General features: G+C 40.5%; 1 protein-coding gene across 1 annotated transcript in view; it reads right to left on the bottom strand.

Moving 5' to 3' along the window:
• LRP1B (LDL receptor related protein 1B) overlaps nucleotides 1-14,117 on the bottom strand; it is a 1,445,547-nt gene that overhangs the window by 1,021,633 nt on the left and 409,797 nt on the right. Inside the window, exon 7 of the mRNA XM_033944130.1 lies at nucleotides 6,004-6,175. Within this exon, the coding sequence (XP_033800021.1) occupies nucleotides 6,004-6,175 (172 nt within the window). The remainder of the gene's footprint in view (nucleotides 1-6,003; nucleotides 6,176-14,117) is intronic.

Below are 14,117 nucleotides of genomic sequence, written 5' to 3'. Positions count from 1 at the left end.
ATAATATAAATGACTAATTGTATTTTAATTAACTTAAATGGAAAAAAATGATATAATGAAATCGAAGCAAATACTATTGACCTGTAGGATATGGTTTAGGCACATTTGCACATGTACTTAGGCCCAGATTCTCAAAATGGCACTGCTCAGGAGCCTAAGTTAAGTGTTATAATTTGCTATTCACAATGTAGTAATTTACCACACTGCTAAAAACCAATTAAAAACTAATTAAGGAAAAAAAAGTAGGTGCCACAAGACACCTAAAAAAAAGACTGCTGAATTTTGTCTATGCAGATGTTTACTGGTGCGAAATGTCATCGGCAGGTTGATGTGTGGTGCTGCTGAGCATGTTTCTACATAGAAGATAGGCACCGCAAATGTACAGTAGGCCTGTAAAACCTTGGCCTACATTTCCAGTGCCTATCTTTGATGCAGACTGCGATTCTCAAAATGGTACCTTAGTTTGAGCAACATGTGACCTGTACCATTTTGAGAATCCGGGCCTTAATGAATACACTGTCAAATATAGAAGTCCTTTTACCATGTGGTGGTAAGCACTAATGTGTGCTTATCACCATTTAAAAATATTACTAACAGGCCATACACAGGAGCCATGTACTAACTGTGGGCTCGGCACATTCCATCCACATGCTAAAATAATACATGTGCACAGTGTGTGCTTTAATGGTGGAGGGTAGGCGTGTTCTATGCTAATTGGTTAGCACAAATCATTGGTGGCCATTTTAGAGCTGTGCGAAAAAGTGACCTCAGCGCATTGGTGACCCACACGCTAAGGGATAGTGTAGGCCAAATTGTAGTGCAGCTTAGAAAAAGGGCCCCATAGAGAGTAGAGGTGTGTGTATTGACAAAAATAATAAATCTAAATAAGAAAATAATTCTAACAAAAATAAACTGATTAAAATGAGAAAACTGGGGCTATTCTCAGTGGCTGAGAGTAACTAGTTGCTAAGATGATGTCCATTCTAGCTTCTTATGGCATCTGCAGGTGGTTGAGAATGCAAGGTTAGGAGTAGAGGGTTTTCTAGAGCAGTGTTCTTCAACCACTGGGTCCGTGGACCGGTACCAGTCCGCAAAAATCTCCCGCTGGTCCACGAAGGACCTATGTCCCCCACAAGCACCGAGTTAAAAAGGTGGTTCACTGCAAACGCCTCGTGGACCACCCAGGCAAAAACACCAGTGCAGCCATCCTCCAACACCTCCAGGCAGCGCCGGGGCTGCCAACGGAGAGCTCGCACGAACCTGGTGCAGTGGCCGATGGGCAACTCTGGCTTAAAGGCCACTGGAGAGCGGGAGGCACGCGAAGCAGGCGCCATGCGGCAAGTCCGCTGACTGTGCTACCCGAAGGCATCGCTGTGCATGCACAGAAAGCCACCGCCTCCCCGGCCTGTGCTCTCCTCTCGGTCCTCCTCAGAAGTTCCCCCCACTTCCAGAACTGGCCATAAGGAATGAAGGTCCCACTGCTGCAACACTTGGCACAGAACCGGAGCAGCAAAACAGAACACGATACGTGACCTCCCGTGCCCCCAGGTAGGCTGAGAAGCCTCCTAATAGGAAAAGTCACTTCTCCCCCACCCACCCCCATCTCCCTTGGCAGTACAGTAGCGGCACTCCTCAACCGCTGGTCCGCAAAACAATTCCTCCATTTCTGCCGGTCCATAAGTACAAAAAGGTTGAAAAACACTGTTCTAGAGTAATGTTTGGGTTGGAATAATGGGAAGTTGAGAGTGGACACTCATTGACTTGTAATCCCTTGGAAGATATGGGGGAAGATACTGACAGGCAAACAGAAGAACTCCTCGCCTTAAGATATAAATAGTCAAACAAAAGGCAAGGGAGGTGTCTTTCCAACCAATGATCAAGTCTTTATTTAAACTAGTGGTCCCAACAAGAATCCCAGTTTTGGCGTATAGGAGGTGCCTTTCTCAGGGGACAAGGAGACCCACCTTTTCAGGGCTTAGCACATGGGGGAAGTTTATTCATCCACCTTTAGTGGTCAACAGAAGGGGGTAGCAATTCTACTCCACAAGCAGCTTTCAGGATATCCCAATTATAATGGTACTGGGTGGAAATTTCAGTATCATTGAGGATCCTGGGGTAGACTGTAAACCTCCTGCAATGACGCCAGAAGGACAGGGGGAAGGGTGGGGAAAAACTGAAAGTACACCACCTAAACCAATGGGTTGCCACAACAGCCCCTCTTGCAAACTCTGCCAGAAATGGCATTCAGTGCTAATAAGTCAGAGAAGTTGAAACAAAGCTCCGGAACAATGGAAGAAGTAATGGGGTGATTTGACAAATTGAAGAGTAGTTCTTCTAGTTCATTTTTCATTTCCCAGAATACTGATAGGAACTGAAAAATTAACTTGTAGAGCTGACGTTAGTAATTTGCAATTTATCTTTAAAATCCAGCATGGTACCAGATGACTGGAGAATGGCCAACATAATGCTGATTTTTAGAGTTTCAGAGGTTATCTAGGAAATTATAGACCGCTAAGTCTAACTTTGGTGCCAGGCCAAATGGTGGAAACTATTATAAAGAACAAAATTACGGAGCATATACATAAACATGGATTAATGAGACAAAGACAACGTGAATTTAGTCAAGGGAAAACTTGCCTCACCAATTTACTACTGTTCTTTGAAGGGGTGAATAAACATGTGAATAAAGGCAAGCTGGTTGATATTCAGGTAGGATTACCAGACATCCTCTTTTAAGAGGACTCTGGACTCCGGGATGGACTTTCCGAAACCTGGCATTTGTCTGGATTTTGTAAAATACCTACAAGCTCCGGCTGCATCTGGAGGGCCTCTGAGCATGTGTGGATGACACCACACGCATCTGCGCATGCTCCAGGCCCCTCCAGACATGGCCAGAGCTCATCGCAAAGACAGGAGGCTTTCTGGGGACGGGGGCTAGAGGGTAGAATGGGGCGGGGCTGAGACAGAATGGGGTGGGGTCATGTATCTGGGGGTTTTCTTTTATTTTTTAATATGGTAACCCTATATTCATGGGCATCATCAAAACTCTTGGAGGTCCAAAAACCAGCAAAAGTTGGCACTTGGATGTTTGACCACCCGAAAGGCAATCATATAAATCAGGCTTTAGGAAGTATCTTGGAATGGATACTGTTTTACTATCTGCAGTGCATGATCTACCTTATATACTCAAATATAAACCAATCTGAATATAAAATGAGGTAGCCTGTTTTCTCACAAAAAGGGGAAAATATAAACTGAGGGTTCATATATTCATATATATTCATATATAGATAATGCTCTCTCCATCCTCCCACCTTCCCTGATATCCACATACCTGCCTTCCCTGAAGTATACTATTCTGTGCTGTCCATCCTACCCCACCATGTCATGTCCTTCCTGTCTCTGCATCCAGCCCCTCCATCCACCCTTGATGTTCATTGCAGGCCTCTGCCTGGGACTATCTTAAACCTTGGTGGTCCAGTGGTGAGGACAGGAGCAATCTCTCCTTTTTCTCTCCCAGCTGGATCTTCACTCCCCCGCCCTCTCCCTGACCTATTTAAGGCCTCCCCCAGACCTGCCTTGAACCCTTGTGGTCCAGCAGTGAGCCAGGACAGGAGTGACACCATCCATGTCCTGTCCCAGCCAGCTCCACACTCCACCTCCCTTCTGCCTCCTAGACCTCACAGATGCCTACCTTGCATGTCTTCTCCAGCGGTGAACTAGGGCAGGAACAATCTTCCTATGCTCCTGTCCTGTGCAGAGCCACTAATGAAAATGACTGCCATTAGTTCCCACAGCAAACTTGTGAGACCACAGGAACTTTGAAGGTTTCCACAGAAACTCATGGCAGCCATTTTTGTTGGCAGCTCTGCATTGGGCAGGAGTTTAGGAGGATCACTCTTGCACTGATTCACTGCTGGACCACCAGGGTGTGCAAGGTAGGCATTTGGAAGGTTCAGGAGGCAGGAGGGAAGAGGGGTGGGTGAGCTATCCAGGACAGGGAAAATGAGGAGTTGCTCTAGTACTGGTTAATTACTGGACCACCAAGGATCAAGGCATGGGGTAGGCCTGCGATGGGTATGGAAGGGGAGGGGTATATACAACTTTTTACACTAAAATCTCAGTTTATATTTGAAGATATACAGTATATGGATGGATAGAGGAGGATATGTGGTTCTGCTTCTAGTTATCTTAGCTTCAACATTCAGTACTGCTAATGGTGCATTCTTGATTAAGCAGTTGAGTGAAATTGGGTTGTTGTATAGTGCTGCAGTGGTTTAAAACCTATCTTACAGGAAAGATGCAGAAAGTGATTATGGGTTCCTGCATTTGTGGAGAGTAGGAATTAAGCCATAAGGTTCCATGGATGACCTCTCCTATTCATTCTCTCTTGTGTTCATCCTCATTTTGACTATGCATTATCCCAGTGTCTCACAAAGTTTGCGAAGCTGCAGCACACTAAATCTGGTGTCTTCAGCTCGAGGGCATCTGGAAGTGTGTGGATTTCGATGCAAAGATGTCACGCGCATGCATGATATCATCACGTCGATGTCCCTGCATGCGTGAAGGCCCTCCAGATGGGCCCCTAAGCCATCAGTGTGTGGGGGGGGTGCTGGAAGGGAAAATGCAGAGAGGCGGAGAGGCACTGGTGCTGGCTGAGTGCGACACGAGAGGCACATCCTGTAAGCTGTCAGCTGGCGCTGGCACCTCTCCTCCTCCCTGGCATCTCGTGGCACATCTGGAATCTCAGGTGCCCACTCCTCCCCTCGCAATGAGCGCATTGCCAGAGGATGTGGTAAGAGTGGATAGCATAGCTGGTTTTAAGAAAGGTTTGGACAAGTTCCTGGAGGAAAAGTCCATAGTCTGTTATTGACAAAGACACGAGGGAAACCACTGCTTACCCTGGACCAGTAGCAAGGAATAGTGCTACACCTTGGATTTTGGCCAGGTACTAGTGACTTGGATTGGCACCGTGAGAACGGGTTACTAGATTTGATGGACCATTGGTCATAGGACAATTAAGCCATTGTAGCATCACTGATAAGGCTGGTTCTGAGGCACTATGGAATGAGGCATTATGACATCACAATTTCAGCTCTGGAATGTTGTTGTCATTGGGGGTTCCGGAATCTTGCTATTCTTTGAGATGCTGGAATGTTGCTACTCCTTGGGTTTTGGCCAGGTACTAGGGACTTGGATTGGCTACCGTGAGAACAGGCTACTGGGCTTGATGGGCCATTGGTCTGATTCAGTAAGACTATTCTTATTTTCTTATGCACACTGCACTACCCATATGATAGGAGTATGGGGAATTATAGACAAAGTATGGCAAAGAAGAAAGTTGTATAAGGGAAGTATAGGGAGAATACAGGCGAGTAGAGACAGAGAGGGAAAATGCTTGAGTACCTGATTGTAAAAAAACCCCGCTTAGATAACCTTGATAGGCGGTATATAAAATCTTAATAAACTTAAACTTAAACTTAGAGGAATGTGCAGTTGTGTAGTAAAGGGGGGGCGGAGGCAGTCCATCCCAGATGCCAGGTTGATGGGGGCACTGACACCCTTTCTCCTCTCTACCCACCTCCCAATCCTCTCCTCGCCACGCGCGCGTCCCCCTTTCCTTCCACCATACCTCTAGTTGTTCACCGCCGTGAGCACCACTTCTTTTCTCCCACTGACATCACTTCCAGATGCCGCACATAACATAGTAGATGACGGCAGATAAAGACCCAAACGGTCCATCTTATCTGCCCAATCTGATTCAATTTTTTTTTTTTTAGTTCAATAAGTTTTATTACAATTTGAATAATACATTATCCATTAATAACAGGAAAAAAAGAGAAATCTCCAATCAAAATACATAATTTCATCATATATAAATCCTTTTTTAAGCCCACAACACCGTATATGACCTACTACTGTGTTTAGAAAATATACTATACTATAAGCAGCTTTTCCACACTATTATACTATAAGAAAACGAATATTAATAATGTGAATTACCTGTTGGTTGAGATCTTGCATGATAGATGTGAATACCTCTGGCTTTATTTAATTCCATTAGTGATTGAACATCTGTGCCATTAAATCTGTTTATTTGCAGGATGTTGAAATTATCTAAATCAGTTGCATATAAATAGTTCTCAAAAACTGTTAAGGCATAGAGATGTCTAACCTAAAAGAAGGAAACATATGTAAACTTCTTATATATGTTTATTATCTGTTCTGAATCTGGCTACTTTTGTTTTATGATTGAACAATATATAGTAAACCAACTTTCTTAAATATTGACTGCTCAAGCTCTTGATACTGTGGTAAGACACATTCAAAGGATAAAATAGGTCTAAAATGTGATACTGATCTATTTGTTGCAACAAATGAAGCTTTCCAAAGATAACTTAATATAAAACTTTATTTATGAATCGCAGATACCTCACGGTCCTATGTGATTTACAAAAGATAAAATCAGCACATTAGCTGTTCGATTTACAATCAATTAAAATCATACAATAATCATTTTCCAAATTTACTAAATAAATATGTTTTCATTAATCTTCTAAAATGCATATAAGAGAATGATAGCAAAATTTGCAGATTATAGACTCCCATTTGACTATTTGGTAGGAAAATAGATTAGTTACATATATTTTATACTTGCATTCCTTTACTGATGGAAAAACAAAATAAGTAATTTTTGTGAGGATTGTTTTGGTTAAAATAAAAAAAAGAAAAGAAATATGAGCATATAAGTAAGAAGGAATTAAACCAAACATAATTTTATAACAAACCTGTCCTAATTTTAATAATTAATAATTAATTAATAATTAATAATTTAAATAATTAATAATTATTAAATAATTAATTATTATTATTAATTATTAAATAATTAATAAATTTAATAATATTAGGAGCCAATGTAATTTCTGGTAAAAAAAAAAAATCTAATTAGCACGCGCTAAACACTAACGTGTCCATAGACTAACTGAAAGGCCCTCTTTTACTAAGGTGCGCTAACCGATTAGCACATGCTAATCGATTTAGCGCGTGCTAAACCCTAACGCATACATGTTAGTCTATGGACGCGTTAGCGTTTAGTGTGCGCTAATTTGATTAGCACACACTAATCGGTTAGTGCACCGTCGTAAAAGAGGGGGGTAAATAGCACACTGCGAAATTCACATACAGTAATACTTCCAATAATATTTGAGGCCATGAAGGACTCACAAATACTCTAAAGAGCATTCAAATGGTAAATATACTATTCAGAAAGTTGAAATTTTAGCTGCCCATGTTTGATTTTTTTTTTTTTTTTTTTAAGACTCCAAAACATGTCATATTTCATTGCATAAAGGAAATCCAGGAGTCAGTACTTTCATCTCATCATCCATTCCAGTTATGTTCATTAAAGGTTTCTCCATTAGCAAGAGATTTGTTTTGCTCATATGGTCTCTATAACCAATAAAAATGGCAGCTGATGGAAGCATTCATTTGGCATAAACTAATGATTTATAGCCAGGAAATATTGTAGTCCAACTGCTTTTTGTACAAACATAATAGTGTAACCTAAATAAGATGATATCCATTAAACTGATTTCTGTTCCCAGAATCATCCAAATTCTCCTTGAAGTCATCAAAAGATTTCAACGGTCTAAATTTTGCTCATCCTCCAAGGTCTCTGCATCAGTACTTAACAAGCAGATTGTACTGTTCCTTTCCACTGATTGCACAGAATTAAATGATGACAGCTTCATGTAAGAGACCTCACTTAGGCCCTGTTTTACAAAGCCGCACTAGCAGCTGCCACACGGCAACAGCCCCGAAGCCCTTTAAATCTCTATGGACCTGTTTTACAAAGCTGCGCTAGCTGTTGCCGTGCGGCTTTGTAAAACAGACCCTATAGGCTTTGGGGCTATTGCCGCGTGGCTTTGTAAAACAGGCCCTTAGAATTAGTACAGTGGATCCAAATAAATTCTATCAGTGGTACATGGTCTCTTGAGAAGTGTTGCATAAATATATCCACAAAATTTAGAGAAGAGCTGGAATTTCATTGATGCTCATAGTCCAACATGTTTAGGCGTAGAGCTGGATTCCTGATTTCTGGGTTAATCTACCTAAGGAATCACCTACCTTAGGTATTATAGTTTATAGTTTGCCTTTAACAAGGTGGATTACAACCTTACATACATAACAAGCATAGAATATGACACAAAAATATTATAAAATACACCAAAAATGCACAATCAGGCCTTGTGGGAGGCTTGTGAGGTGACAGGCCACCCGCACAAGCAGAGTCATTTTTTACTCATTTGGGGAGATTATCTTGCTTCTTTGTCTCTGAGAGGGCATAGCCTCATTTTGAATACTATTTCATAGGCGGTCTGCTGGTTCTGGAGCTCTAGTTCAGGACCGGACACAATTTTTTTTTGTGTGTGTGTGTGTGAGACACACCTTTTGGTTGACCCAGGCGCCACAAGAGTAAGGGCCTCTGGCGTTTTTGTCACCTACAGTTTGCAATCATTCCAGATCTCATGGGAGGTTGGTTATGTTTGGATAAGGTGGTGTTTGGAGGGGGGGGGGGGGGGGGGGGAGGGGAGCATTGTGCTGAACCTGTTCTGCCTTGTTGATTGTTCTAGACCAGGGGTCTCAAAGTCCCTCCTTAAGGGCCGCAATCCAGTTGGGTTTTCAGGATTTCCGCAATGAATATGCATGAGATCTATGTGCATGCACTGCTTTCAATGCATATTCATTGGGGAAATCCTGAAAACCCGACTGGATTGCAGCCCTCAAAGAGGGACTTTGAGATCCCTGTTCTAGACTATGTTTTTATTCTCTATTGTGTATATAATAAAAACTGATTTGAACATAATACACCAAAAATATCTCAAACAGAATCATGTTATTGAAAAACATCAATAATCATGTTTCATCTTACAGAACAAATGACGCTTCAACATTTTCTTAAAATTGGAAGGTTTTTCCATTCTGTGGGATCCTCACATGAAAATATACTAGTTCTCACAGTTTCCGAGTTCAACTTCTTCCGAGTGGGGATGACCAATTCAGAGTGCAGAGCGTAGTGCATGAGAGGGTACATAGGGTAACACAATTCTGCAAATATTTTGGTGCCAATTGATTTATACTTCTATAAACCGGCAATAACAACTTATATTGTACTCTGTATTCCATAGTCAACCAATATAAGGTAACAAAATATGAAGAAGCATGATCATATCTCTTCACTCCAAACAAAGCACAAATAATGAATTTTGTGTGACTTGCAGAGCATGCATAGTAGCAGGTGGCATCCCTAGAAATACAATTTACAGCCTCTCTTTATTTGGTTAACAGATTTTCCTTAGCTTCCTACAGACACAGTAGAAGAACCCATCCTTTGTTTAATTTTCCTTCAGTGTAGGGTTGCAAAAGTAAAAAAAATTCTTAATCACACTTTGACGTCTCAAGAAGCTCTTCACAATAAAGAATCTCGAACTTTACTGCTCACTCTCACTCATAAACATTTTAGAATACAATTGAAGACCTATTTATTTTCTAATCATTTGACTAACTAACTCTTTTTATTCCATGTATTATGTTTATTATTAGTAATCTTTTATAAACTGTGTTTAACTTACGGTTACACGGTCAACAGGCACAATGTTATGTTATAATTCTACAGACCGAAGGACCTGCTTATAATCCAGAGTATTATGAATGCTTCTTTCATTCCTGCCCTCTTCTCATGGTAAATATGATGGCAGATAAAGGCCAAATGGCCCATCTAGTCTACCCATCCGCAGTAACCTTTATCTCTATCTCTCTCCGAGAGATCTCACGTGCCTATCCCATTCCGCAATGATATGGAGAAGTTAGCATTTGATAATATTGGGTTGTGCCCCTGAGTTTGCCCCTGAGGAAGGACACAAAACGGGGTACTCTGTAGGGTAATCAGCCGAGGCACCCCCCCTTATCAAGTAAAGAGATGTTTGGAACAATTGCGGATATCATTAAGATAAGTCTCTGCCATTATTTATTATTTTTTTATCATGGTAAATGCCGGATCGGGAGGGGCAACCTCCCCTCCGCTCACCCCTAATCTATCCTGCCCCCTCCCCCCCTACTCCTAGCCGATTGGCCCCAAGGCTTCGGCCGATTTGTCTTCACTCCTCCCTATGTGGCTCGGAGCTTGTTTTTTTCTTTATTTTTGCACATAGCACCTTTGAATTTAAATAATTATTCACTCGGGATGGTAATATATGATGTTTATGAGTAAACCCTGCAGTGAGCTCTTGGGTGCATAACAACTGTGGACATACCCAGGTGAACTCTTTAATTTTTGATAAGAGGTTCCCGTGAACTGATAAATCACCCTTGGTTCATTATTGAAAATCTTCGGAAAATTTAAAATTGGACGCTAGGACTTGTGTGCAAATTACAGAACTAGGAGTTGGTCTTTTAGATCGGAAGAAATCAAATACCATGGAAGATAGATTTAATTGGAGATGTATGATTAAGAAATATAAAGCTTATTTAGTTTAATCAAGGACAGAATATTACTCTAAATTAATAGAAACAACCATAGTATACAACCATTACAAATTAAGACAAAAACAATTCTTAGATCTAAACTATTATAGGAAAACAATTTTCAGGCTACCTTAGGTGCTTGCAGAGTCAGGATTTTCAAAATGAAGCTCCGAAGAGTTTTCCTCTTGGAAATGTGGTCCAGCAGGACAGTATGGATACTTTTGTACCTATAACTGCAAATAACGTGCCACAGTGACATTCCTGATGACACTTTCCCTACTGCAATCAACCCTTGTCCACATTATCTCACCGTTAAGAAAGCTCATTTATTTTTATCTTCATGAAAAGGATTGGGGGGGTGCTCAGACTGCATATTTAAGAGGGTAAACCTGGATGTTTAAGGCCCTCTTTTACTAAGGTGCGTTAACCAATTAGCACACGCTAATTGATTTAGTGCACGCTAAATGCTAACGCATGCATGTTAGTCTATGGATGCGTTAGCATTTAGTGCACGCTAATTCGATTAATGCGCAGTAATCGGTTAACGCACCTTAGTAAAAGAGGGGATAAGTCTATAGGCTTTTGAAAATTGTTCAAAACAGGTGTCTAGAAAAGCGGTGCATTTGTCTTCTTGGCTACTAATTCAACAAAATCAGAATATTCTTAGTTCAGAAGAGACATATAACGGATACTTCTATTATAATCCGTGTAGCTTAGACATTCTTGATTGAAAACATTTGCTTCTAAACAATTAATAGGCTATAAAATTAATGTCCAGTACATGAAATATGTTATGAGACAGTGATATCATTAACCTTTAAAATGTACATCACCATCTGCAATTTGAGTCCTCCTTGTAGCATCCTTTTTATTTCTGATATAGTCATCATAATATATCAGTATACCGTCTGTCATTAAGGCACTACCCATATGGTGCGTGAATATGTACTGTACAAATCTGACAGTGTTGTTTTATATTCAGTTGCAACTTATAGATATCCACTATAATAATTGGCCCAGGCGCCTAAGGCAGAGGGACTGGGCATCCCTCCTGCCGGAGGGTGTGTCGGTAGGGTGAATGTAACATAGGGTACCTGACATGGCCCATTGACCCCCTAAATTCTCAGTGCTGGATTCTCAAAAAAGCTGCTATAAGTTAGGTGCCGGCAGGGCACCTAGATCTTCTTTTGCCCAATATTCGCGTTTGTCTCTACTATCCCAAAATCATATCTAGTATCCCATTACCTTATCTAAGAAACTAGAGCTAATGCTGTCTATCCAATGCAATTTTCTGAATTGATGCCCCCAATAACCCCAGGAACAGGCCAAAAGCCCAAGGCACCAAGAATTTGTTGTTGTTGGCCAGTGTAAACAGACACAGTTCTCGTAAAAAAATTTTTTGATGATTTAGCTTAACAAATTGTGGATCACCCCTGAAGAAGAGATGAAACGGAACATTCTTTTGGATGCCAATGGGACCGCATCTAACATTCAGCTAAGTGATTCAGTTTATATTTGGAATATTGCCATGTTTCTCAATTGCCCTTGCACTATTTCCAATGAGAAGTTTTATCATAATATTAATTTCACATATATTTAAATAAAATAAAAAAAACCCCACAAAATAAGAATAATAAAAGTAAGTTATCGATGTAGCATGGACTCTGGACATTATTTGCTTGTTAGCAAAGTTCCAAGAAAATTTGTGGGGATTTCTCAGTTATTCTGAGTTCCTATATAATGAAACTCTCACATATATAAATAAGTTTCATTAGATTTTTGGGACATTTTTTCTAATGAGGTTCTTTTTGGTTCTATCATTGGGAATTACTTCCTTTGTTTTCCCTTCTTAGTTTTTGTGTTATCACAGTTTAGAGACAATTAACCATCACAAACCCAAAATGGCTGATTAAGCTAATTTCAAGTGAAAAAGAACACTCCTGTCCCCTAATGCAGCACACAGAGTAGAACTTGGCACCTAGGGCTCCTTTTACTAAGGTGTGTTAGTGTTTTTAGCGCACGCACAAAATTACCGGGCGGTACGCTTTTAGAATAATGCCAGCTCAATGCTGGCGTTAAGGTCTGGCGTGTGTGGCAATTTAGCGCGCACTATTCCGCGAGTTAAGGCCCTAATGCACCTTAGTAAAAGGAGCCCCAAGTCTGTATTTGTTCAGGATTCTTAGATAAGTACTGTATCCCCCTCTTTTACTAAGGCACAGTAGCCAATTTAGCGCGCGGTAAATATTAGCCCTTGTTAAACCCCCAACGCGTCCATATGTTTCAATCAATATTCTACTTATACAAACAAGGAATGGACAAAAATGCGAAGGGGTGCTGAAAAGTTTTTAGTCCAACAGACTTCCAAAATTCTGAGTGCTGTTTTGCCACTGTAGCTGAAGTATTTATTTTGCAAAGTGCCAATTTACAGAATATTAATGCTATGCTTTGACATTGTTTCAGATCATTGATTGAACCATGTCAACAAAACGTGTGAAATTTTCAAATGTGAATTCTGCGTCGTCATGAGGGGAAATTTTCAGCACCCCTTCATAGAACTACTGTAGAGCTATTTTCAAAACATCATTCAAAGCAATATGAAGAACAATGCCATCCTTCTGGCTCTTTGTTATGAAAGCCCCCCCCTCTATTTCAATTGTATTGGTTTAGAAATTGAGCTGCCAATACATTAGCAGAAATGAATTGCTGTTAGTGGCATTATTAGTTTTTCCATGCCTTGAAGGTGTTCATATGTATTTGATGCCTTTACAATTGGCAAGGTTTTGTTTATTTTTACAAGCAATCATTGTAAAAATTCCTCACACAGATGCATTACAAATCAGGCATATCCAATACTTTGGATGGATAATTTTTTAATGTTCTCTTAGCATCTTTTGATGCGAAGAGAAAAGTTTGGATGACTATAAAATTGTTGAAACTGTAGAAGTTTCAAGTTTATTATTACAAGTTTCAAGTTTATTAGGATTTTATATACCGCCTATCAAGGTTATCTAAGTGGTTTTTACAATCAGGTACTCAAGCATTTTCCCTCTCGGTGGGCTCACAATCTATCTAATGTACCTGGGGCTATGGAGGATTAAGTGACTTGCCCAGGGTCACAAGGAGCAGGAAAGAGTAGTATTAAGTAGCACAAAAACATCTGTACTATGTCACAATGGAGTCCTTTTATTAAGTGTGGCAAGCACTAGTGTGCTTATAATGGCTTACCATGGGGCATGCTCATTCTGTGGCAAGTACCACTTGCATGTTAAAAATCATTTTTACATTATTGTTTGAGGGGAATGTCTAGGGGGTGGAGAATAGGCATTTCTGCACTAATCAGTTAATACGTCTACATTACCATATGCTAATTAGTGCAAGATTACCGCTTGAGGCCTTACCATCTATGAAATACATTGCGGTAAGTGCTCCTGTGACAATTATTTTTAATGGCTATATGCTAATAGTCAGCATTAGAACATGAAAGTTAATAGAAGTAATGTGGTCATTTTCTGGCTGCGGAAGAAATGGTCTTAGCTCGCAGAAAACTCCATGTAAGAGCATGCTAAGGCCACTTTTTACAGAAGCTTAGTAAA

Source organism: Geotrypetes seraphini, chromosome 5 (genome assembly GCF_902459505.1).
Source record: "Geotrypetes seraphini chromosome 5, aGeoSer1.1, whole genome shotgun sequence".
NCBI lineage: Eukaryota > Metazoa > Chordata > Amphibia > Gymnophiona > Dermophiidae > Geotrypetes > Geotrypetes seraphini.
The sequence above is the reverse complement of the archived record's forward strand: the minus strand, read 5'-3'. Positions and strand labels throughout refer to the sequence as shown.